The 24,474-nt window shown below is 47.8% G+C and overlaps 11 protein-coding genes across 11 annotated transcripts; 8 read left to right on the top strand and 3 right to left on the bottom strand.

Annotated features, from left to right (window-relative positions):
* Positions 1-1,651: 1,651 nt before the first annotated feature.
* On the top strand, positions 1,652-2,911 carry TERG_07968 (uncharacterized protein; the record flags this gene model as incomplete). The annotated part of the gene is made up of 1 exon (XM_003231621.1): positions 1,652-2,911. The coding sequence occupies one exon, from the start codon at positions 1,652-1,654 to the stop codon at positions 2,909-2,911; it is 1,260 nt and encodes a 419-aa protein (XP_003231669.1).
* Positions 2,912-4,117: 1,206 nt separating this feature from the next.
* Positions 4,118-5,644, top strand: TERG_07969 (uncharacterized protein; the record flags this gene model as incomplete). The annotated part of the gene is made up of 4 exons (XM_003231622.1): positions 4,118-4,450; positions 4,505-4,755; positions 4,826-5,433; positions 5,511-5,644. 4 exons carry the CDS (start codon positions 4,118-4,120, stop codon positions 5,642-5,644), a joined length of 1,326 nt encoding a protein of 441 aa, XP_003231670.1.
* A 949-nt stretch (positions 5,645-6,593) lies between these two features.
* On the top strand, positions 6,594-7,712 carry TERG_07970 (uncharacterized protein; the record flags this gene model as incomplete). Its single annotated transcript, XM_047748858.1, has 1 exon — positions 6,594-7,712. One exon carries the CDS (start codon positions 6,594-6,596, stop codon positions 7,710-7,712), a length of 1,119 nt encoding a protein of 372 aa, XP_047604849.1.
* Positions 7,713-9,491: 1,779 nt separating this feature from the next.
* On the top strand, positions 9,492-10,473 carry TERG_07971 (uncharacterized protein; the record flags this gene model as incomplete). Its single annotated transcript, XM_047748859.1, has 5 exons — positions 9,492-9,657; positions 9,721-9,813; positions 9,877-10,106; positions 10,189-10,413; positions 10,450-10,473. 5 exons carry the CDS (start codon positions 9,492-9,494, stop codon positions 10,471-10,473), a joined length of 738 nt encoding a protein of 245 aa, XP_047604850.1.
* A 163-nt stretch (positions 10,474-10,636) lies between these two features.
* On the bottom strand, positions 10,637-10,936 carry TERG_12623 (uncharacterized protein; the record flags this gene model as incomplete). Its single annotated transcript, XM_047751558.1, has 1 exon — positions 10,637-10,936. One exon carries the CDS (start codon positions 10,934-10,936, stop codon positions 10,637-10,639), a length of 300 nt encoding a protein of 99 aa, XP_047607428.1.
* Positions 10,937-11,216: 280 nt separating this feature from the next.
* TERG_07973 (uncharacterized protein) lies at positions 11,217-13,007 on the top strand. The gene is made up of 3 exons (XM_003231625.2): positions 11,217-11,349; positions 11,434-11,980; positions 12,068-13,007. The coding sequence occupies exons 1-3, from the start codon at positions 11,244-11,246 to the stop codon at positions 12,381-12,383; spliced, it is 969 nt and encodes a 322-aa protein (XP_003231673.1). The 5' UTR covers positions 11,217-11,243; the 3' UTR covers positions 12,384-13,007.
* Positions 13,008-13,509: 502 nt separating this feature from the next.
* TERG_07974 (uncharacterized protein) lies at positions 13,510-15,805 on the top strand. The gene is made up of 5 exons (XM_003231626.2): positions 13,510-13,789; positions 13,900-14,011; positions 14,134-14,615; positions 14,688-15,031; positions 15,091-15,805. The coding sequence occupies exons 1-5, from the start codon at positions 13,610-13,612 to the stop codon at positions 15,263-15,265; spliced, it is 1,293 nt and encodes a 430-aa protein (XP_003231674.1). The 5' UTR covers positions 13,510-13,609; the 3' UTR covers positions 15,266-15,805.
* A 529-nt stretch (positions 15,806-16,334) lies between these two features.
* TERG_07975 (uncharacterized protein) lies at positions 16,335-17,404 on the bottom strand (the record flags this gene model as incomplete). Its single annotated transcript, XM_003231627.2, has 3 exons — positions 16,335-16,982; positions 17,109-17,154; positions 17,292-17,404. 3 exons carry the CDS (start codon positions 17,402-17,404, stop codon positions 16,335-16,337), a joined length of 807 nt encoding a protein of 268 aa, XP_003231675.2.
* A 1,071-nt stretch (positions 17,405-18,475) lies between these two features.
* Positions 18,476-19,343, bottom strand: TERG_08969 (uncharacterized protein; the record flags this gene model as incomplete). The annotated part of the gene is made up of 2 exons (XM_003231628.1): positions 18,476-19,032; positions 19,109-19,343. The coding sequence occupies 2 exons, from the start codon at positions 19,341-19,343 to the stop codon at positions 18,476-18,478; spliced, it is 792 nt and encodes a 263-aa protein (XP_003231676.1).
* Positions 19,344-19,980: 637 nt separating this feature from the next.
* Positions 19,981-23,155, top strand: TERG_07978 (uncharacterized protein). The gene has a single exon (XM_047748860.1). The coding sequence runs from the start codon at positions 20,756-20,758 to the stop codon at positions 21,110-21,112; it is 357 nt and encodes a 118-aa protein (XP_047604851.1). The 5' UTR covers positions 19,981-20,755; the 3' UTR covers positions 21,113-23,155.
* Positions 23,156-23,168: 13 nt separating this feature from the next.
* TERG_07980 (uncharacterized protein) lies at positions 23,169-24,124 on the top strand (the record flags this gene model as incomplete). The annotated part of the gene is made up of 4 exons (XM_047748861.1): positions 23,169-23,605; positions 23,667-23,708; positions 23,794-23,919; positions 23,981-24,124. The coding sequence occupies exons 1-4, from the start codon at positions 23,363-23,365 to the stop codon at positions 24,122-24,124; spliced, it is 555 nt and encodes a 184-aa protein (XP_047604852.1). The 5' UTR covers positions 23,169-23,362.
* Positions 24,125-24,474: the final 350 nt, after the last annotated feature.

Raw genomic sequence — 24,474 nt, forward strand, 5'->3', positions numbered from 1 at the left:
AGACCAGCAGAGACAGCCAGAAAAGAAGAGGGAAGAAGAGGCAGAGAAGCGAGGCTTCTCGTGTTTTCTTTTTCCTCTCTAAATATACTGACTCTCGAATTCTGTCTGCCGTAGTTAGTTACCCCCTGCAGCTGCTCACCAAAGTATTAACTATCACCATCGCCATCTTGGAGTCGCTGCTCGTCTACTCCCACCAGACCAGCGGGTTACTCCTGTGCGACAGCGACAGTGACGGCACCGAGAGGCACAAACCAAGCCGCGCTGGGATTATGGAGAAGAATTGATCGATTCATCGTTTTTTTTTTTTTTTTTTTTATTCCTTTCCCCTGGTCGTATTTTGGGCAGCGACTCTTTCTTTTACCGACACTTCGACTCGGGCTCTCCAAAGAAAGACTTCTTCAAGCGATGAGACTGGGCTCAATGGCTGCTCAATTCCCCTGACGTATGCCTGAATTGACCTTTTAACTCCTTTCTTTTGACTGACCCCCGTTTGTCCTTCGAAAGAAAAGACAAAACTTCCAGCCGGAGAGTATAAAGGGCGATAATGAGTCGCGAATTGAGTCGGATACACGTCTTTTGCCAGCTTCTTCGATCGTCTGTTCTCGTTTCTCACCTTCGTTGCGCATCTCCAGACTCTGGTGCAGGGCTCAGGGCGACCCAGAGTTTGCTGTGGAGCTAGTTAGTCGAACTGTGGTACGTCTTCAGTCCCGAGTATCAAAATGATACCGGGTACTCCGTACAGAGTACTCTGTAACTCCATACATTTGTATCGTGCGTGTGAATTTTGCTGATGATTAAGTGAAGGATACATCCTTTATAGTCTGCCGATACCTACTTTTCATAACTTACTTTCTTCACGGAGAACTGTATACTAGAACCGGGCTTCAGTTACCGACGACTTCATACAGGACTCGATCTATTATTTTCCCACCGACTGACCATAACCAGCTATCGAATATCATTTCGAGACATACAGAGTACTGTACCATAGACATCACGCTCATCGTCGGCTTGATTTGCGCTTCCCAGCCATACATACCGAACACAGGACCCCATAGTTATCGACCCTTGGCGGACCACTGATCTAGTTTAGCATCTAGCTTCGGTCCTTAGCTTCTAAATAGATCGCGCCTCGCCTGACGCCTTGGGGGTATTTTGAGCTCCTCGAGAAAAGACCCCGAGTCGTTGATGTACAATTGCTCCTACTCCTGAGGCCAAGACGTCGAACCCCATTTTGCGACTTCTGACATCCAACAGCCTGTCAACTTCAGAGAACTGGTTACACAGGCGAGCAAAGGAGGGCCTTGGATACCAGACAGGAGGATATTTAATTTGCCGGTTGGTGCTAATTTTAAGAGGTAAGCGCCCGGTTTTTTTTTCCCTGATCACCACATTTGCCTTTTTTTTCCTCTCTAGCCGCCAGTCACAAGAATATCCCCGAAAAGCAACGAGCATAGGGAAAAACAAAGTATAAGAGCAAGTTCCGTTTCCCTTCAGCCCAGTTAAATACCCAGACATGTTTTGCCATTTTTTGTTCCCCGCCACCGGCTGTGACCCTAAATGCGTTCTGGTCACTCATTCCCGTCTCATCTCTGCTTTCCTTTTGATATATTATTATACTCCATACCTCCGGCAATAAATCGGTGGCATCATGTCAACCACGGAGATGATCAACATCTCCGCCCACGGTCCCTTGAGTCCAAGTCATTTTTATGCCAGAGAACTAATCTGTGCTTCCCGCTTATGGCAGGATTTCACCGAACCCATAGAGTTCGCTATATGGATGGCATCCTCAGAAGTAGACCAAAAATTTCTTGGTCACTTTGCTACCCAAACCAGCGAAACAAACCCGTTCCTCTCGGGTATGCTATATAAGATTTTGGGGCTTTCCGTCATATTATCCAAGAAGCTGCTTCGGGCACGAAAACTGCGACGGCTGGATCCTACGAGGGAAACAAAGTCGTTTCAATTATACCATCATATCCTATGGCTTTCGAGGGAAGGACTGATAATAGTGGAGCAGTATGTGCATCCTATGGTAGCAGATTATGTGGAGCTGCGCGTTTTAGCATATAAGCTGCAAGCGTCGTTCTACCACATATTTGTGCTTTTCCATAATCAGCCGCGTGTCTACCATCGAGGTATCCAGGCTCTACCCGGCTCAGCATCATTTGTTGATATTGTCAATGCAACTGTTCCCTCTGGTGAACAAAAGGGGGGTAATTCGCAGGATCCATCATCAGTGCCTTCCCATCCAGCAGAAGGTGGTCCTGTTGGGGCTGGGAGCCACCTACAACCTCCAGGGCTGGAAGTACCAGTTCAGCCCAAGTTCGCAGCTTCTTTTATTCTTCCTGCCATAGACTACACCCCGCGAGCAACAGAATGTTTCACCTATGTGGCTGCACTGGCCGACCAGCTTCTACCAGGCTCCCATCCGATCCGTCTGTCAGTGAAGCTTGAGTATGCCGCATATCTATATGATTGTCTGAATGATTCGAAAGCATGCAGACGCCTGGCCAAACAAGCTATCGCAGATGTGTACAATGCCCAGGAGGGTATGGACGATGAAAGCTTCGAAGATGCAGCGGAATTAGTGAGTGTGCTGGGCAAGATGGTCAAGCGAGGAGGCAAAACTACCAGCAGTACAGGCGGAAGCAGCAATGGTGGAGCTGGAGCTGGAGCTGGAGATAAATCGGTCAGCGATGCAAGCCAGGGCACACCTCGCGAAGCTGCTGTTGCGACTGCAGAGGTCGGCGGTACGCCGAAGAGCAGCCATCAACAGCCAAAACAACAGCAGCCTTCAACCCCTCAACGACCAATCCCGGTTACCAGAGGAACGCCACCAAACATCCCAGCAGAAACAGGACTTGGCCTAGCAATTCCCTCTACCACCATGGCCAATCCAATATAACAACATATATGTGTCTGGGTAAACGGTACCAAAGCCTCACTATTCTTGGAACCACAAAGCTGTGGAGATGATGTGGCAGTGGACCATTTGGCTGTTTCACTGTCAAATGCGATTTTTATCTCGTTTTCGTTCTGTTCCTTTATTTGTCTTGAGGAGGCGCCTCGCAAGTGGTTTTCTGATTTTAGGTGTTGTATGTATATGGGAGATTGTTAAATATCTTTTTATCTTATAATTATCAAGATAGTCGTAGTGATAATCAAAACCATGAAACGTATTTCACCATTCCAAGCGGTGCCCGGTGTAAGCATTATAGAAGCTTAGGGCATCATGTCGAGGTCCAAGCGCGTGACAGTCAACGCATTTTTGAGGCCCATATTAATTTTTGGTAAAGGTCGTAGCGTGGTTGTATAGACGATTTATAGAACGAGACACTTTCGCCAGGATTGATCTGATTCTGCCCGGTGCTACAGTCAATAATAGGAATAAACAGCGTGTCTAAATAATATTGGGATGAGCAAAGTGTAAAAGGCAGTTAGTAGAAGTTGCATGGGATATCATCTGTTCCTGGAATTCGGGGGTATAGAGGGTAGCAAAGGTGTTGGTAGATGTACCAAATAGAGTATACTTCCAGAGATACCGCGCAATCAAAGAAACAAACACATCCAAGTATGGGGTACTTCAGTGTAATAAGAGGTTCAGGGTCAAGGTTGAAGTCATAGCTCGTCAACCGTAAAGAGGCGGGAAAGGATATAATCGAGGCGAGATGATTTTCAGGCCAAACAGCTCTGTTCTAGAGTCTGGAACTCATTTTCACAGTCGATAACCTTCAGCATATGAAGGAAACCATCTGCTTTGACCTTATATTATGGGGTATATGGATTTTTTTTTTTCTCTTTGCACTTTCAGCTATGGAGATGTTGTTACAGCTTAGCGGCACCAACCTCGGGAGGAGTCAACCTTGCTGGCACGCTTACCTAACTAACTAACTAGTTAATTTTCAGCCGCTGGGTCCAAATGAATCCACGTGATTCCTGCCTCTGCCCAGTCAAGCTTACCCCCGGCTTTGGCACAAGGCTCCACTCCTCCTCATCCTAAAGCTGACGAAGTTCGTCTTATTGATGACCATTTTGATATAAAGTACTAGTACACTTTTTATTCCATTACCTTTGAACTCAACCAGAAATATTGTGAGAATGATAAAATAACATGGGAACAAACTCACCAAATCCAGTTCCATTCTCCGAACCGCCATACCTCTGTGGTCTTCCCTCGCCATACTACACGCAAGCTCATCGTCAGTTCCAGAAGGCATGTCGAGCATTTATTTGGGAGCATTTGCATTCCCATGCCATGGAATGGGAGCGGGAGGGCACTGTTCCACCTCATGTGTTTGAAGTATTTGCCAAACACAACATGCTACTTCCAAACCTGCCTTCTCCCTTACCAGTTGCATGGTTGAAGAAGTTAAATATTCATGATATCTTGGGTGTCAAGGTTGAGGACTGGGATTTAATATACACTGGTATATATCTGGATGAGGTCAGTGGCTACACACTAGTGTGCTACACACCAACTTGTGTTGACTTTGATTAGATGTCAAGATGCGGGCTGAGTGGGCCCCCGAGTTCACTGACAGCTGGGTTTGCATTTGGAATCCCGCCCATGCTGGCATTTGGTAGCCGGGAACTACAAGAGAAATTTCTTCCCGATATGTTAACTGCCAAGGTCAGATCGTGTATTGCCATTACCGAACCGGACGCAGGTAGTGACGTTGCAAATATTACTACCACTGCAGAGAAGAGCGCAGATGGAAAGTACTATATTATTAATGGCGAGAAGAAATGGTATATCCTGGTCCCTGTTGTGCAATTCACTACAGTCCATTGAGACGTAATTAGCTCACATACCTGATAGGATCACGAATGGAATCTGGTCAGACTACACAACCATGGCTGTACGTACTGGCGGACCAGGGCCAACAGGGCTATCTATGATAGTCGTACCTTTGAAGGGGTACCCAGGCGTAACGATGCGTCGACTCCCGGTCTCAGGTCAAGTCTGTGGGGGTACCACGTATATCGAGCTAGACAATGTCAAAGTGCCGGTTGAAAACCTCATCGGTCAAGAGGGACATGGTATGAGGTACATAATGACCAATTTCAACCATGAACGCCTAACAATTGCCGTTGGAGTCACTCGCCAGGCTCGAGTAGCTCTCAGCGCCGCGTTCGAATACTGTATGAAGCGCGAGGCCTTTGGTAAGACTCTGATGGACCAGCCTGTAGTGAGGCACAGGTTATCCAAGGCTGGTGCCGAACTAGAGTCCATGTGGGCTTGGGTAGAGCAGTTCTTATACCAAATGAGCCACATGCCAAAGGTCGAGGGAGATAGGAGACTGGGCGGCTTGACTGCTCTGGCTAAGGCCAAGGCTGGAATGGTCCTCAATGAGTGTGCTCAGGTGGCGGTTTTGCTCTTTGGGGGACTTGGATTCACAAAGTCTGGCCAGGGAGAATTAGTTGAGAGTAAGTAATTTTTCTGATTTGCCCGATTCTATTTCCCTGTTCCACTTGGTTAACTGGCGGTTTACTGATTGATCTAGAAATACTGCGTGATGTCCCTGGAGCTCGGATACCAGGAGGGTCGGAAGATGTACTCCTTGATCTTGCCGTTCGCCAGCTTGTGAAGAATTTTAAGGCCGAAGGGAAGAAGCTCGGCAAGGCTGCTAATCTCTAGAGGGTATTATGTTTTGTTTGGATAGCTGATACTTCGACAACCGCGTACTGTAAAATGAGTACTGTAGCATCGATGATGTATGATTGTGGTGGTTGCTGAATAAATTGTCTGTTCTTGGTGTTGGCTTACAGCGGTCGTCCAGCTGAATAGCAGGTTTCTAACGTAATCTCACTGGGTGGATTGAAACACAACGTTTGCTGGTGCTATTATCTTGTAGCTGGAAGAAGCTTGTCGTTAACGTCGTTAACAATGGTGATTGATTAGGTAAGGTTCCATCCTCAAAATCCACCAATAGGAGCTGGAACTAATTACCGGAAATTATATATCCCGTTCTGCTAGATGACTAAGCAAGCATAACGGGCGTTCCATGAAACCTTAATTTTGCAACAACGAAACTGACGCGAATCTCTCCATACGTTGTACTCAAATGGCTAACTGAAGATAATTAGCAGATGAACGGATAATAATAGCAACTGACGGCTGGATGCAGGCCGTTCAATAGCCTCTTAATTTGTCACTGTTCAGAGATGAAACCCGAGATTTCGCCATCATCCTCCGAAGACCCAGCAGAGTCCGGGACGGTCGTGCCCAAGTCGGCTAGTAAAGCGCAGACCTGCGAATCTTGCCGCTCTACGCATAGCAAATGTGACGGTCGAACACCCAGTAAGACTTATTATTTTCCTATAGGTGGTTGCTTATAATAACATCACTCGGTAGTTTGCGGTTCGTGTGAGAAGAAAAACTCCAAGTGCAGCTTTTCTATAACGCCAACTACGAGAGCCTCTCTTCCTGCCTTATCCTCCAATTCATGTCTGATTTGCAGGAGAAGGAAAAAAAAATGTGATCGCGAACTACCATGTATGCAATCGAAAATGTAAAAAAAGAAATGAAAAGTAAATTGGCAAGAGCTTACCGTTGGTAATAGCTTGCACTTCGTGTCGCCAACGGAATGAACCTTGCCAATACAGTTACCCTTCATCAACGTATGTTCACAGAAACCATCAAAGGAATGCCGTATAAACTAATTTGTCTCTATAGCCTAAAACCAACCCAACGGCCTCCCCTTAGCCCCTCAGGACGACCATCTAAATCTCCAAGACTATCCCTACCAACACGGCCTGCAAGTATAAAGCGGCCATCAACCCAAGCAGATGACAGGGAGCTGTTTAGTAAAGGTTCAAGTGTCATTTCGGATGATATTTCTGACAGCGAGGCGGACGACCTATCTACTGAGAAGTCTGCATCTGTTACAAACACGAAAGACCTTCTGAAGCTCTTCCAGCGGTCTCGAAAGAAGGGCCCAGAGCCGCGAAGTACTTCTATTGAGATTGTGGAGAGTTTTGACTCCAGAGGCACGGATAAAGATACCCTAGATCTATCTACATGGCTAGCCGAGCTCAAAGAAGCGATTCTACATAGGACGGACACCTCGAAACCAGGTTATCGCGAGAAAGCAAAACGAGAACTTGCTAGACTATCACTACTACAGAAAGACAATCCTGGAATTACGGAGATAAAACCAGACCCGCTTGATCTCATAAGACCTCCTCGTTCAATTGCAGACCGTTATTTTGCGATATACCTTACTCGTGAATATGTTAACCTGCCAGTATTTCATCTCCCAGCGTTGCATGCTATGTATATTGAACTATATACAAGTAAAAATTCTGGAGATGATAAAATTATTTCTCTCGGCATATTTAACATGATCTTTGCACTGGGCTCTATTGCCATTGATCCCTATTTTGACGCCTCAGATTATTTCAACACGGCACAACGCCTCCTTCGACTAGGCTCCCTGGGGCCAGATAGCTTCTCGACTATACAAGCACATATTCTTGCCAGCCAATACTTGATTGCAATCCACAACTTTCACGCTGCGTGGAAATCTATTGGACTTGCAATTCGTATTGCTGAATCACTTCGGCTTCATCTCTGTTCAGGAAGCCAGCATCTTGAAGATAGAGTCGATAGAGAGCTTGCGAGGAGGCTCTGGCACAGCTGTATTCTTCTAGAAAGGTTGGTTCGATCGGATTCATGCACTGATTGGGCCCATACTGACCGGTAAGTAGGACGATAGCTCTAAACCTGGGTTCAAAAACAGTTGTAACCCCACGATCCTTCCAAACACCACTTCCAACGCCCCTTGAAAATGAATACATCGACGTGATATTTGGGGGAAAACCCGCAGCTTCTTCTGAACGGCCATCAATTATAGAGTTCTTCACCGCTTATACCCGCCTGATGGAGAGGTATGAAGATGTTGTTGCTGTGCAAGAGGAATTTCGCCCTATTACGCATCACCCCCATAAGCTAATGGGCATATGTGAATTCACCACCCTCCTAAATGCAGATCGGAAGCTGTGCAACTGGATGGCCGCTCTTCCTCCTTTTTTGTTGCCCGAGAGCAATCACTCTTCCTTAGAAAGTCCAGTTGCAAAACGACAACATAACATTCTCCGCGTTAGGTATCTCAGCATCCGACTCCTTTTGTGGCGGCCTCTTCTAGCTCTTGTTGCTGCATCGCCGGATCTACTCTTGGGCAAAAGCACCTCTAACCGCTCAGGCGAAGCCTGCGAAATTGTTGATACACCTATAATACACACCATAATTCTGAAAGGCGCCTGCAAATGCATACTCTCCGCCCAAGAAATAATAAATTGCTTGGCAGAGAATCAACATCCCGACGGGAAAATTGATCATCAGGCACCGATACCTGACTGGTGGGAAAATATTACGTCGACCTTCATTTGCGCTCTCGTGCTTCTAGCTGCTCGTCTCTGTCCCGTTGATCTCATCAAACAGTTACCGAGAGGCAGTAAATCTGTGGAAGATGCCTGGGAAAAATGCACTGGACTATTTAGTGAATATCGAAAATTCGATTCCAAGGCTGGAACATACCTAGTTGCCATAAAGTCCCTCGCTAATAGCGTGGCTGAGATGGCTAGCACCAATCCTCCCCGTGCTAAGGACAGGGAATCAGATGCTCAACCGATAAATGATGTTACCTGGCTGGAAACGTTGCCAAATGATTTGCCTTGTTCAGTATGACCATCGCCGTCATTTTCTTTATCCCTAAGCTAAGATAGCTCACAGCACAGGATAGTAATTTGAGAAGCTTACTACAACAAGGATGCGACAGTTCTCTGTTTTCATTTAACTATTTGGATAAAACGATGGGGCGTCTTTGAGCGTTTATCTACTCAGTCTTGTCATATACGGCCAGGATTGGCAGTACCCTCTATGCACCCTATACCGTCAACAGGGAGGTGGAAAACTTCGATACTTAGGAAAGAGAGCGGCCGAGGTTATTAGTACCAAGCGGAGGTGCCTCTATTTGAAACCTATATGGACTGCTTAACCGCAGATGAACCGTATAGCCTCGGAGGCTCAACAGTGTATGATAGCGTACAGCTGCTTTAGGCTTAGTCATCCGGCGTTGCCCCCGAAACTTATATAGATCAGATAGTAGCCTATTAATCAATCTGTAGGCTTGAAAAGGACATTGTTTTGTAATAAAGCATAAGTTATAAAGAAGATCTGTTTATGGTTGTGTATACCAATAGCTTGTTGGTACAGCTGCTGTGTGGGGTGCTCTGCCATGCCCATGCTTGTGCTGTCATGCCATGTCGGCTTGTCGGGCGGCGCCGGCTTAAGCTCCTAAACTTGCATAGCATCCGCAGGGTGGAGAAGCGTTGTCTTCCGTATATTTACAACGAACTAGATATACAAGTTGCCGAGCGCAACGGGGCAGTGGTTGAACTTCTCTGTATTTCACGCTTTGCTCCAGATATTCTTCTTCGTTTGCTAACTAGGGAATAGACACTTCACGTCCACCGCTTCAAAAATGGCGGCTACAATGCAGGCTGCAAACCGGCTCCAGTCCGTCCTCAAGGCAGGGAAGACAGCATACGGTGTCTGGCAGATGTTCCCTGGCGCCAACCTCTCCCGGGTGATGGCGAGATGCGGATTCGACTGGGTTCTCGTTGATACAGAGCATGGCAATATCGATGGTACTTTACCATGGTATTTAGAGTAAGATTGAGTATGCTCTTGGATGCTGATATTGAATATAGATGCCCAAATGCATGAAGCGGTAGGAGTCATTGCGGCTACGGGAGTCAGCCCTGTTGTCAGGATTGCGGCCAACGAGGGGTGGATGGTCAAGCGTATGTTCATGGTCAATACAGCGTTTATCACGGGGGAAATGGATAATGATGGTAGTGAGATAGGCGCACTTGACGCTGGGGCTCATGGAATACTTGTTCCACTTCTCGAGACGGCGGATGATGCAAGGAAGCTGGTCCAGTCGGCCAAGTTTCCTCCAGTAGGGAAGAGAGGGTTTGGCGCCCCGTTTGCAATGGGTTCAATTGGCAATGTGTCGCCGATAGAATATCTACAGCATGCGAATGACGCTTTAATAACAGCCGTGCAGATAGAGACTAAGTCTGCCCTTGACAATGTTTGTACCCTTTATCCCTCCTGCACAATCCGCCTTGCTTCTTGAACCCCGTACTTCACACAGGCTGCTAAGTTATGGATAGGTCGAAGAGATTGCCCGAGTACCTGGAGTCGATGTCCTCTTGGTCGGGCCATGGGATCTTGGAAATAACATTGGCCGGCCTGTGGTCACTGCCGAGTTCCATCCTGACCTTGAGATCGCTATCGAGAGAATCCGTAAAGCCGCGACAGGCAATGGGAAGAAGGCAGGCATATACTGTCCGTCCGGAGAGTTCGCGAAGAAGTACATTGACCAGGGATTCCACATGGTGAGACCTGCTTTTCCTTTTTGTTCCTTGTTTCAGCTTCGTGCTGTCACCGTTTGCTGATTCGGTTCCGAGTACCATAGGTCTCTGTTATTTCGGACGTGACTGCGCTTCCCATTTTCCTCAGTCAGAGCTTGAAAGTCGCAAAGGGAGAGTAAATTCAGAGATATCCTCTCAAAACTAGCAATTGTAGATTCCTGGCTTAGAGATATATGAAATATATACACTAGCATTCATCAATGGCCTTTTGAACCTCTGTTTCGGTAAACCGGTGGAAAAGCTTCTTTGGATCGCTCAGCTGGCCATTGGGGAGTGTCTTCTCAACGTGTAGAACGGGAACATCGAATTCATACATGTCCTTCCACTGCTGGTTCCCAGGGGCCATCACGTCTATCTCTGCGTACTCGAAAGTCTTTCGCTGCCGGAGGTTGTTGAGGGTGAGTTTGGCGGTCTCGCATAGGCCACAGTTCAGGCGGGAGTAAAGGGTCAGCCGAGCATTCTGCAGAAGCGAGAGAGTAGGCCGCATCTTTAACAGATATATCGAAAAGTAGCTACCTGGCTGAATTGCTGGATCACCGTCCTTCACTCAGCGCTTCTCTTCTGGGTCCTTTTTGTTTATTTTATTATTTTTGTTGGCGTGCCTGGGAGGAAGAAAAAACTTTTCCTATCCAGAACCTTCGATAAGAACGATAAGAAAAAGCAACGCTGGAGGAGCTGTCGCTCTCGCTCGCCCACCACCGCCCTCAGCTGGATTAGTTTAAATATACTTGGACGCACCCCTCCATCCCTGGCGAAGGGCTCAATTTGTGCTTGCTACCACCGTCACGGACAATATGGCTCAGAAATGTGTTCACAAGGGGTGTGGCAAGGTGTTCGCGGACGCTGATGAGTCGTGTGTTTACCATCCTGGCCCGCCAATATTCCACGAGGGACAGAAAGGTTGGTTCTTCACCACGGGGTCGAGAGTGTTACTTATTTTTACGTTGGCTCCTAGGTGACCGCAGTTACTGACTGGCAAGATAGGTTGGAAATGCTGCAAAACCCGAGTCCTGACCTTTGACGAATTTCTTGCCATCCCGCCGTGTACGACCGGCAAACATTCTACGGTTGACGATACACCAGTTGAGCCAAAGAATGAGACTGCTGGTATCCCTGCATCGACCCCTGCTGCAGATGCTCCCGTTGGCACGACCAAACCCATCGCTGTATCAGCTGCGCTACCTTCCTCGCTGAGTGCAACCGGAGCTCACACACCTACACCCACGGGCACTCCCGCCCCGCCAGAGTCCGAGTCGGACGATCCGTCGTTGGAGATACAGCAGGGAGCAACATGTCGTCGGAAAGGATGCGGTAAGACGTACGGTGGGTCTGGATCTAGGGAAGGAGAAGAATGCATTCACCATTCCGGATATCCTGTTTTCCACGAGGGGAGCAAAGGGTGGAGCTGCTGTAAGAGGCGAGTGCTGGAATTCGACGAGTTCCTGAAGATGCCTGGTTGCAAGACGAAGAACCGCCATTTGTTCATTGGCAAGGGAAAGAAGTCTGCTGAAGAGAAGGTTAATGATGTGCGGTAGGTCGAGCTTAATTTTCCCCCTTTACAAGCTGCTTTTGGTTATTGCTACTTAGTAGAGGCACTGACATGCTTGGTGATGATTAGGGCCGACTATTACCAAACCTCCTCGACAGTGATCGCGTCAGTATACCTCAAGAAGATAGACAAAGAGGCTGCCAAAGTGGACTTTGTATCGCCGACCACGATTGAGCTTGACCTCCCCACCGCGGACAACAAACGGTACAAGGAGACCTGGACTCTATTTGCACCAATTGACACAGAGAAATCGAGCTACAAGATCATGGGGACGAAACTTGAGTTCTCTCTTGCAAAGGCAAATGGGGAGAGCTGGCAGACCTTGCGGAGTACCGACCCACGGACAGGCGAGATCATTCAAACCGGACGACCGACAAGGGCATGAGAACACAAGTTTCGAGCATGAGAGGGCGAAAATAATGGTACGAGTAACGAGGTGAACGAATTGGTGAGGAATAGTGGAATATATCTGAACTTTTTTGTATTGACATTTATAATTTTTCTTTTTATCGAACACACAAAAATAAAAGTGTGAAATTTTCACCACTTGAAAATTCCAGCACCTCCAACTCCCCGATCCTCTCTTCCAGTAGACATATCCTGCATCATGGAGATGGCTCTGAAGATGGATGTATCGTGTCCTCCACGACTAAGCCAACAGAGAAGTATGAACGCTCAGCCATAAAAGTATGGGAAAAAGGACGACGAGATCTCCTCTCCGAAGCCGGGAACGGAAGGAAACCCATGGTGAGATGGAGCAACCTTCAGCAAGCCGCCGTAGCGGTGCCTCGGGATTGAAATTTACATGTAGTAAACCTCTACTGATGTGAGGAAAGAAAGGAAGAAAAAGAGAGGAAGCGAAAAGCTGAAATTTTGCAGTTTTATAGCCCCGGCCGGGCGGAGATCACATGACTACTTACATAAGTCATGCTTACTAAATACAAGCTGACTCAGGTTGATTACCTAATGGTTTTCACATGCTCGGAAAACCACGCCGGTTGCGGCTAGTGCGGCTTGCGGCGCCAAGGCCAGGCGGGTCCTGTCCGAAAGGGGACTAGGCGCGCTCAGGGCGGCAAGTGGGCACGAGACCCTATTTTCTTCACTCTCCTTTTGCCTTTCCTGGCTTTTGGCCAACGACGTCGAACATCGCCAGCTCTCCTTTTAATATCGAGAAGTGACACGCGACGCCGTCCTCGTCTTCACCCTTTTGCCCTGCCTCCCGGTCCTGTACTCGTCAAGGTACATATACCCTGCCCTGCACTACCGGCATATCAGTCTCCGCCCGTCGATCGCACGATTCACAGCAACCAGGCAAAGTCATCTGCGGGGACGGCGCACTCGAGAACGTCATCTCACATAAAGTTGCTCCCTGCCCTCCACCACACCCCCAAGGCTCACTCTATCCCATTTTCCGATAGCCACGATAAGCGAGCTGATATTGTTTTCGTCGTCGTCTTCGGAGAAGCTGGTCTGCCTGGTGACACACACCTATTTATTTGTACCTCTTCTCAATATACATATCACATCGCCCATCGTCTCTCTCACGCACACACATCACAACACTCATACACACATACATACATATTATATACACACACCAGCACAAGAATAATGCCCTCTGCGTGTACACAGCCGGTTGGCTGCCATGAAGTCAGATACATTCCGCTGTCATACAATCATGCTGACTCGCAGGCATCGGCTTTGAGGCTCGTCTTGACGCTCAACCCGCACTGGAAGGATGCTCAAGGTAGGATTGAGTTTGTTCGCTTCACGGATGGGATCACCAATACGGTATGTATATCATCATGACAGAGAGAATGGTAGACTGTCGTTCGTCCGCTGCTTCATAAAATACATCATCTCTGCTTCTCCTGCGCCGGTCTGACGAATTTCCATCGTAGCTGTTGAAAATCATCCTGAGGGCTCCTGACCTGTCTGAGGAAGAGATTGATAAAGAGGCTGTGTTGATGCGAGCATATGGAAATAATTCTGAAATCATCATAGACAGAGAACGTATGTCTGCGCTCCATTAGACTTCCCTATGCGATAACCCACTGAGCGCTTTGATCACCTTGCTCGTTTTGTTCTATTTCAGCCTGGCTAACCCGCAGCAACCCATTCATTGTCTACAATAGGGGAGACAAAATCCCATGCCCTTCTCGCTTCTCGAGGCCTTGCTCCTCCTCTCCTCGCCCGGTTCGCCAACGGACTCTTATACCGATTTGTCCGTGGACAAGCAGCTTCTCCTGACGATCTCACCAAGCCTGCCATTTGGCGCGGAGTTGCTCGTAGACTTGGCCAATGGCATGCTGCTCTGCCCATCAGTGATGCGCCCTCCGATGCACCCTCACCGGGGACTCGGGACGGCGATTCCCTCTCTCTAGGCTCCAGTGACTCCGAGATCAAACCGGTTCAGGAATCAACCGCCGTCGAAGATGACATCACACCAATCAACACTCGTTTCGAGGGGCCAAACCTCTGGGCAACGCTCCAGAACTGGATCCTTGCATTGCCAAAGAGCACGGGCCAGGAACGGACCCGACGAAAGAACCTTCAGAAGGAGTATGAAAGAATACTTTCTGAGTTTGATGATGGATCTGGCCTAGGTGAAGAAGGAGTAAGACTTTTTATCCCTGGCCCTATCATATACTATATTGATCCATATTTGCTAACCTTGCTACCTACATAGATGGTCTTTGCCCACTGTGACCTATTGAGTGCCAACGTCATCATCCAGCCTCGACCAAAGGAGTCTACTCTTGCGGATGGCGCCGCTGAAACCGTCGATTTCATTGACTATGAGTACGCTATTCCGTCGCCGGCTGCGTTTGAGCTAGCCAACCATTTTGCTGAGTGGGCCGGCTATGACTGCAACTTCTCGAGGCTACCAACTCGATCTATTCGCCGAAGTTTTCTAGAGGAATACGTCGATAGTTTCGCCCAGCACAGAGAGCTCCCTGAGTCCAAGCAGAAGACTGTCGACAGCCTTTTCGCTGACGTTGATCGCTATCGTGGTCTTCCTGGCTTTTACTGGTATGTTAGACCTTATCACACATTCATACACAGACACCATACTAACATATCACTTCTAGGGGCGTCTGGGCTTTAATTCAAGCAACTATCTCCAGAATTGACTTTGACTACGCCTCTTACGCTGAGCAGCGTCTCGCAGAGTACTGGGCCTGGAGGCATGAGCAAGACGGCTCTCGCTCAAAGGCCGGCGAGAAAATGCCTCTTCGCGAGCAGCGCTGGGCCCAAGAGGCGTAATCACTTCATTCCGACTTTCCTTTCTTCCCTCCCTTGCCCTCTTTACTTCTGCCGCTCTCATTTATGGGCTACTATCCGAAACAGCTTACCGCTTTTTCAGATCTGACTTGCTTGACCTCCCGATGGTACTCGTTGTTTGACCTTGACAGTCTCTGCGGTACGTCCTGTTCCACTTATTACATCTTCTACCTTATTAGCGCCCACCCCTATTTTTGGCCTCTTCTTCTGCTTTATCTATTCATTTAATGTTTCATCTACGGGACCTTCCATTGCCTGGACAAATCATTCGACCACGAGGCAATACTGTACTCTTCCGACGACTGTTTCAGCCACACAACATAGTTTCTCTACCGTTTAGACAGCAGATAGCAGAGTTATACAGGCGCCACGAGGTTATCTGGTTATCTTAGCTAGCTTATATTACACATAGAGTAACAAGCCAGTTAGCTGAAGCAAAAATACAGTCCGTGCTAATAATAAGAGACCGCAAAGCTACTCCGCACAAAAGATTAAAGAGGTAGATGTCTTGAAATTGACCGAAACAGAATAACTTTTTTCTCCAAATGATTTGAAATATTTATTTATTGCTTCGTTTTTTTTTTTTTTTTTGTTTATACTCCCCGGGTGGTTCTCAATGGATCCACGGTGGAGAGCCAAAGATTCTTACCTACGTCATCCCGAAACTCTCTTGCCGCCGGGCACAACCACATTTCAACCTCCCTGCACCCCACAAATCATCCGAAACAGAGCCTGCAACTATGCTACAAGATGTTTCTGGTTTATCACTTGTCTTTTAGCTCCTACGTCTCTAGAATCACTTTCTCTGTTGTTTATACCCAAATTTCTGGAGACTAACGGCGTCATCACAAACTTTTTCCAGCATATCTTACGGCTGGCAACTATGGCCCAACTACCCCGAGGAACTATCTATAAGCCGATATTCTCCATAAAATTCAAGGAGACTTCGTGGGTGGGGAAGGAGATATACCCTGGCGGGCTGATATAACAGCTGTCTACGACAATTTCCTTATATCATTGATGAAAATAACTATTGAGGCTATAATGCGCCTCATGCTGCGTCCTCCTCGTCCTCGGCTTCAACTTCTTCCTCCCCTTCTTCGTCCTCTTCATCGTCATCATCTTCAAAATCCTCTCTATTTGAAAGAGATTGAGAAATAGCGTCACAAATCTTAACTATGGTATCGCTTTCTGTCCGAAAGAGAATTCGGTTCATCATTCTCAGCGCACTGGCGTCCATGGTTTCCTCAGAAGGCTCCTCCGCTGCGTCATACCATGCTTCATCCCTGGCTTCAAGCGCCTGACGAGCAGCTTCTTCAGCCTCCTTGACTTTTCGAACTAATTCAGGGTCCTTGCACAGGTAATCTGCTCTAGCAATTACGCTGCCGCCAGCACGCTGATTGTCGACAAATATCTGCGGGTCGATGTGCTCGCGGCCCCAGACGTGCCATTGCATGATCTCGATGTCTTCACGGAGGGTATATGGCGGCTCATCATTCCAGGTCTTACTGCGCCATTTACGGGATAGGCGACCATGAAGGCGCATGTCTGCTAGATGGCCTATGATACTATTCAGACTACGACCTGCGAAGGGGAAGTTTGCATGGAGCCATGCGGATGTGACATCTTTCATAGAGTTGACGACAAGCCAAGCTTCCTCGTTGTCGGTCCATTTACGACCTGCTTGGATTGATATTAGCTATTTTGGTCATTAGCATGGGATTAGGTATAGTTACCTCGGATAACTGTCGAAGTTGTCTTGTTTTCTATTAGCCTCGGCGGTCGAAATGGGTTAGGAGAGGTTTATTAACTCTGCTCAACTTACCTGGGTCCCTTGATCTTGGGACGTAGCCATTGGGACTGAGAAATTGCTGGTTGTTGGGGTATGATAGGGCTATAGAAATGGTATTTAGGATTCCGAATAATGCAGTTGGCTTATAGCGGCTATTGTATAATTGTATACAATATCTACTATCGAAAGGAGAAAGTCAGGCCGCTTTATATATACCGACTGCGAACTGCAAAGAGACCCGTCCACAAACCCATACCCCTGATGAACAGTTGCAGGCCACCGAGTACATGGCAGATGTCGCCAACTCTGCCCTCCGTCTTGTCCCTCATTGGAGGGTATCGGCCATGGGCAGTTAAAGCGGTTGATTCTATACTCGGGAAATTGACTGATGGCTGCTTCACTGATGTTGTCTCAAAGGAGCTGAAGCTGCCCAGGGAATTTCAAGCCACATTATGTATGCATATACAATGCAATGGCTCAGGAGTCCTCCGCCCAACAGTGTAGTTTCATGACAGACCCCGGAATTTTTGCTTGTGCATTGTTGAAAACAATAGTGATAGTTTCTTCGAGTGATTCGTCTTGTTCTTTCTGGCGATATTGACAGGAAGATGTCCACAGCCAGGCTATAGACATGACCAGGGAGTGAAATTTTGACACCTTAGTTCGTATTTTAGGACGTCTAGCCCAGATACGGTATATTATTCCCCAAATAGAGATAAATTCTAATAGTCAATGAAAAGTACGTAATTTCAAGGGCGACATGTAGTTACCAAAATCATATACGCCGTCATATGTTCGTCCAGCTAAGCAATATGCTCCACTTTGCTGTATGCAAACTGCTACAAACAGGTCTAAAAGAGGTACCCGTTTGGTGAATCATGGCTTAGGCTCAGATATATCTTCCTTTCTACTGGGAGCTGGAGCTTGTAGGTACACATTGGTTACTAGGTATAAGCAAGTTAAATTATGCGGCTGGGTTCGATTATCATTATCTAGCTAGGGGAACGAGTAAGAGAGAAGTCGTAACTGCCATGACACAACCTGGCTCCATTGTCGCCGAAATTCGCCGCCTCTAGGTACCCATGGAAGACCATTAATCTAGTATAGAAAGAGGACGAGGACAAATAGAACAAGTGATGGAAAGGGGTGAAAGAAATAAGGGTATACAGGTGGGGTAAGGAAGAGAAAAGGATGCATTATTTTTCGGGCATTCGAACCTGTGGAAGATGAAGAGAGGGTCCTTATTTTTATTTTTATTTTTATTTTTTTTTTTTTTTTGTGTGTGTGTTTGGTTTATTTTTGTTAGGGGTAACAATCCGGGGAAGAAAGTGCAGGGAAAGAGAAAGAAGGAAACAAAAAAGCCTCCTTTTATGCATGCATGAGTCTGTCTATGCCGTAGTCTACACAGCCAAAGGGACCAAGGCAGCCATGATAGCGCCAAGGGAGAAGCCAACGAGACGTCCTGCTCCGTTATTCTGGGCTGGAGGAGAAGGAGTAGGGGTTGGAGTGTAAGTGGCAGAGACTGTAGGAGGGTGACCGCTGGTGCTGATAGCTCCAGTACCAGTAGGGAAAATGCTAGAGATGATGCCTGTGCCAGCTGTGCCAGTAGGACGAGGCACATAACTAGTGGAGGTGCCTGGTTGCTCGACGAGGGTGAAGTTGGCGCAGGTGAGGCGCGTACTGTTCTTAGCGTGGATGACAATGGAACGGTTTCCGAAGAAAGTGCCCAGGCCAGACTTAGTAGAGGTGTAGAGGTCATGGAACTTCTGGTGGAAGTGTTCCTCCATGCTAGAGGTCCTGAGTCTGCCGTACTTGCCGCTGAGGTCTCCTACCTCGCAGCTCTGAGGAAGAGTGTCATCGCATGGAGGTGTCTGGCCACGAATGAAGGGATCAAGATGGTCGAGGGTTGGTCCGCAGCTACCATTTGTTGGGACTGGATCGACGTGGATGTGGTATGCTGTTGTTGTTGTTAGCTTAACTATCTTGTTTGTTTGTTTGTTTGTTTGTATGGTCGAAGCATGTATGTAACTTACGGAATGGACCCTCTGTCATGTCGAAGCCCCAGAGATCGAGAGTAAACACAACACCTCTGCCGGAACTATGAGCAGTAGCATTGATAGTTCCTCTGATACCGGTTCTGCTGGACTCGGGCAACTTGGCCTGGTACACGACGCCGAGGGGGTTGTTGACAGTCTCAGGGGCGTCCTGGGTGGGAGTGGCCAAAGCAAGGCCCAAGGCCGAGCAGGCAAGGAAAAGAGAGGCCTTCATGCTGGCTGATGATGCTTGTGAGGGTGGTAGATGTGCAGTATTAAGGGTATGTATTAGACTGTGAAGCTGAAGATGCTGGTAGTTGTTTGTTGCAGGAAGAAGAAGGGAAGAAGAAGAAGAAGAGAAGAAGAAGCAGAGGAAGAGAAGTGAGAAGCAGCTTCTTTAAGGGAATCAAAACAAGGTGAAGAAGGGGACGACCGCCAGCCGCTTCGTGTAACTAGCTGACCAGTTAGTTGATTAATTCACTGATGATGATGATGATTCAAGCAAAGAACAAAGAGAGAGAGAGAGAGAGACAGCCAGTCTGAAGCCATCGACTTCACTCCTTATATAGACCTTGAAACCCGCCAGCCAGCCCAACTTTTAACTACGTTTCCAAAGCGCCGTGAAAGAGCGACGCCCATTTCGCCCATTCGATGGGGGGCTGTTTCCAAATCATGGTGAAGCTCCCTGCTCGGCGCCTACGATAGGCCTGCCCAGCTGCATCCACTCGCAGGCCCGCCGTTGATTTGCAGCTAGGGATAGGCCGGACGCATCCCCCCCCGTTAGCCCGTTTGCCCCCCTGAGCAGTGCGGGCGCTTAGAGCCAGCGGACGGCCTGCTGGTTGGCTAGCGCTCCTGCTGGGCCCCGGGCAAGCTGGGGGGGTTAGTTAAGTTATTTTTATACTCCGTGCGAGCTACCCGACTCTGACTTGCTCCCACGAGATCCGCTCATGCGTTTGCCCTGCGAGTCTCGATTTCCTCTCAGCCATGGTCTATCGTCTTGGCCGCCTCTCCCGCCTTTGCCATCGCCGTCCTTTTCTCTTCGTCCTTTTTCCTTCTTCGTCGTCTTTCTTCGTCTTTCTTCGAGTCTTCGTTTTTTACTTCCTTTTCTTATACGGCGGGCGCTTAGATAAGACAGGGATGGCTGAGAGAGACGTCCCAAAGAGGACTAGCTTGTTTCAGGTGATGACATAATTGGAGCTTTGACTTTCTTGGCGTTTTGAAGCATAAAAAAAGGAAGAAAAAAGCAGAAAAAGTGAAGAAAAAGAGAAGAAGATAGAAAAAAAGGACGGACAAAGGAGAGCGTCAAGGGATATTGATACATAACAAGACGGCAGACACAGCCGGGCTTTTGCTTTATCTCTTATCCTGCCCAATAAGCCCCACAGGATAGTCACTTGAAAGGATGCCACTATTACTAGCACCTTGTGGTTGATGTGATTCTAGCATGGCCCATCTTATAGGTATATAAAGCAGCTTTTGACCGCCGAATCTCTGACATCTGCTTTTATCTTACGTCTTCGGCTTGGCGGCTTACACGATGAGTTCGACATCCTCTATAGCCCAGAGTGGATATTATTAATTATTACAGATCTTCGGAATACTAGACCACATATATTTGAGACATCCATTTTACATAATTCGCATAGGATGGGCTGCTCCCCTCATGGCTACTGGGAATGTGGAGACATAGGCCTCTGGGAGCCCGCAGGGAGACTGACGGACCTTATACTTTACGCCTCACACACATTTTGGCCTGCGAAAAAGTTACCACATAATCATGGGACAGCCACACTCTATAGAACATATGTACTCCAGCACCAGGGGCAATACCCTCCACATCTCTCTTTATCCATCAGACACCTCCAACGAACACTAGCTGTTTATGAGATTATTTTAGCCAGTGCAGTACTAGGGCTTTCTGAGAGATTTGCCGTGGTTTTCGGAACTGATAAGGCTGTAAAGGGGTGTTGGGAATGCCGGTCTCGACTGAACCATAGCCGATGACAAACGAGTTCTTCGTCCCAGACCAATCGATACAACTCCCAATCGCCGGCCACCAGATGAGCCATGGGGTGCTTTATGTAGGGAACCTGCGCGGCAGCTCACTCTTGTTCATCATGGACTTGCGTTTATACGGAGCTGCAACTTAATGGCGTTTACCCTGATGTTCGACATCCAGCTGCTTACTCCCTTGTCCCTGCTACACAACCTGCTGCCAGCTAAGCAAGACTTCATCTGTAGGGTAGACGCAACTGACTCGCTGAAATGGGCTGCTGTCTTTATGAAGAAAGTATGGCCAGAGACACAAGCACCAGGCATTTCAACCAGGCGACCTGGCCTACTTGAATCTCCACAAAGGCTATATAACATACCAGCAACCAAAATACTCGGACTAGCCCAGTCAACTTTGACTACAAGTAGCTTAGGAACCCTGCGGTGGGTACCTTTTAGCTCTCTCTAGACGAATTGTAGACATTTGGGGTAACATGCTACCGTGATTGTTCGAACTGGCCAAAGGGAATGAGGATACTCACCTACTTGATATTCTCACATTTACAGGCTAGGTTAACCACTTTGTTCAGCCCTTGTCGATCACTCTCCCGTTTACCGAGTCATTAATTGCTTGAGTATTGTTCTGTCAAGAAGGGATAAGTTACCAATTCTGCTACCTGTGTGGGCTCGCTCTTTGGGCCCAATGCCATACTTACTTGATATCTTCTTGGCCAGGAAGTTGACCAGATAACTACTTAGTCGGTTATTTAGCATTCACATGTGTAGCCAAGCAGTCTAGAACACTCATTCAATCAATCACTTCATGAATGTTGGGAGGCGACTCCTGATGCACCAGGTTCCCACATTGCCTTCCCAATGGTGGATAATAAAACTATCTAAGGTTGAACAGCGGAACCGCGGAGCCCGCAGCTACAGGTCACTCAATCAAATCACTCCCCAAGTCCCTGGATAGGCAAATCTCAGAAGATCTTCTTCACTATGCTAGTTATGACTCTTGGTTATTCACGCCGAGAATGGCCGGGAATCAATTGAGTTAGCTGGCCTAACTACCAGGCTAGCTGCTCCGGAGGTACGGAGAGATTTCTGTGCCACCTGTGGGACTCCAAGATATCTGATAAATAACTAGGTTAGTGAGTCAGTGATGAGCCACGGATATCACCGAGCCCATCATTTGTCGTGAAGAAGAATTTATACAAAGACGACTACTCACTTTGCTTGGCTTTGGGATTCGGGATTCGGGATCCCGGGCACTGGATAGGACATAGATGGTCAAGAAATCATCTCGACGGGGCCCAGTCTGATAAAACCATACCAAAGACCAATCTGATAAGTGGGTGGTGCTTTGCAGCTTTTTTAACAGGGCCTTGGTTTCTCGTGAGATGGGGATGGCTAGTCTTGCATGGCCACATCCAAAGCGGCGCTTAAGTGCTGAGTTTTTCTCCTTATTATTTCTCCATTTTATATATCCACATGTCCCAGGGCTTTAGGCGCAAACAAAGTGTATTTTAGACCTGACATTGCATGGCAGGTGTTTATACACGGAGTCACTTGGGATTCTGCGCCAGACCTAACCGGGTTCCTTTGCTCGGAGACGCACCTAGGTCGTTAAATATATGCGGCATAGTAGAAGTGCGACTTATCTTGCTACCGTTTACCGTTTGCTGCGAGTAAAATAAGGCAACATGCTCTTCTACTGTAGAGTGCTGCTTCATTTTTATACTTTTATACCTCCATGCGCCATCCCTCCCTATGCATAATTTCTTTGTGGTTCAGCCGAAGAATATGAATCAAATGGCTGGGGTTTACGTTTCCCTTCGAGACTCGAAGAAATACTGCTTTCTGACTAAAGAGGTCTCGAGGAAGAGTTTCTCGCTGTTTGTACATTTGTCGTTCGTGAATCGTGGGAGATGCCTCTCAGTCGGGCGTCGCTGATACCAACCCCGATAATATTTTATGCAGTGCCCAGTTATGCAGCTAGAGGGGATCAACAGCCGACTATTTATTTGTTTGACGGGAGACCCTTGGTCAGTTACACAGGTGACGAGCCAGCCTGCTCGCGCAGTAACCAGTAGCAGGCCATCGCAGGATTCACAGCTCGGGTAGCGATTGTGTCCCTCTTTTAAAGGTACACTCCTCCGCCTACATCATCGATGGTTCTTAACGACCGTCAAGCGTCCAGCGTCCAGCGTTCAGCATCCAACTACTCAACAACCAGCCAGCCAGACAGTCAACTAGTCCACCATGAAGCTGGCTTCCCTCCTCGTCGTCCCGCTGATGCTTGCCGTCCCCACTATCGCCTTCGAGCAGTCTGCCATCCAGACTCTCCGCGTCGCTACGACTGCTGCTGGAGCTTACCACTCCAAGTTCCCACAGGCTCTCAGTGAAGGGCCCGAAGCAGCTATATCGAATATCAACTCTGCAACGGCGAGAGCGGCAGACGAAGCAAAGGCTGCCATGACTGGGCTGACGGTGCAGAGCCAGAGCGTAAGTGCGCAATGCAGCCAGCTACAATGAATTTAGAGAGTAAAAGTTGACCCCGGTTCAGAACAAAGGGCAGTGTCATCAGTTGGCTGGTGCCTTGAAGGGCGTAAGTTGGATCTCATCTCATACTTTGGTCGTCTTTTTAACGCCTCAATACTCCGTACGGAGTACTGACGATATTTATTTGGCAGTACTTTGACGCCATGACGACGCTCTCGCATGATGCTACCAACCCGGCGGTGTTCTGCAGTAAGAATATTGACCGTCTGGGGCCGTCTATGGGATGGAACCTTCGCCTTGTCAGGTATGGGATAGAGGTCGGTTCTGTCCTGCTCCTTTCTTCTTGTTCCTGATAAGTCGGCTAATGATATTCAACAGCCCTATGCTGCGACGCTGAAGAGAGACTGTAAGGACGGAGAGAAGCTCGTTGCTGGTCTGGCTGGTGGTTATAAGATCGTCGTCGACAGTCTTGAACAGGCCCAGGCGATGCTGGAGAGCCCTCAGGGCAAGTGTAAGCAGTGAATGCCGTCAGGTTTCAGGCATCAAAAACCAACGATCACGACTCTACCAGCTTATGCGCTGTCAAATATTTCTAATAAAGCTCTTCTTATCTCCGTCATGTTGCCTCCTTATCAGCTTCTTCATCTCTCGTTTTATATCTCCCATCACGTCCTTTTTCTCCAATCTCCAACCAAGAACGAAAAAAAAGCATCACGTGAAATATTACTAATATCTTCTATCACATGATATCCCGCCCTATCTGGGACTAGTGGGTCCAGTTGCCATGGAAATGATGACTAATAAGAAAATAATATTATGATTGGCTAGATCCCCGATAAGCACCACTCCATGTCCCACTTTTTGTAAACACT

This window comes from Trichophyton rubrum (genome assembly GCF_000151425.1).
Source record: "Trichophyton rubrum CBS 118892 genomic scaffold supercont2.11, whole genome shotgun sequence".
Taxonomy (NCBI): domain Eukaryota; kingdom Fungi; phylum Ascomycota; class Eurotiomycetes; order Onygenales; family Arthrodermataceae; genus Trichophyton; species Trichophyton rubrum.

Excerpts from the sequence above, each read along its gene's own strand:
- TERG_07973 (XM_003231625.2), top strand. The coding sequence starts at position 11,244 with ATGGCTCAGAAATGTGTTCACAAGGGGTGTGGCAAGGTGTTCGCGGAC. Across the intron at positions 11,350-11,433 it reads ATTCCACGAGGGACAGAAAG|GTTGGAAATGCTGCAAAACC; the intron begins GTTGGTTCTTCA and ends CTGGCAAGATAG. Across the intron at positions 11,981-12,067 it reads GAGAAGGTTAATGATGTGCG|GGCCGACTATTACCAAACCT; the intron begins GTAGGTCGAGCT and ends GGTGATGATTAG.
- TERG_07974 (XM_003231626.2), top strand. The coding sequence starts at position 13,610 with ATGCCCTCTGCGTGTACACAGCCGGTTGGCTGCCATGAAGTCAGATAC. Across the intron at positions 13,790-13,899 it reads CGGATGGGATCACCAATACG|CTGTTGAAAATCATCCTGAG; the intron begins GTATGTATATCA and ends TTTCCATCGTAG. Across the intron at positions 14,012-14,133 it reads AATCATCATAGACAGAGAAC|GGGAGACAAAATCCCATGCC; the intron begins GTATGTCTGCGC and ends TGTCTACAATAG.
- TERG_07978 (XM_047748860.1), top strand. The coding sequence starts at position 20,756 with ATGGGCTGCTCCCCTCATGGCTACTGGGAATGTGGAGACATAGGCCTC.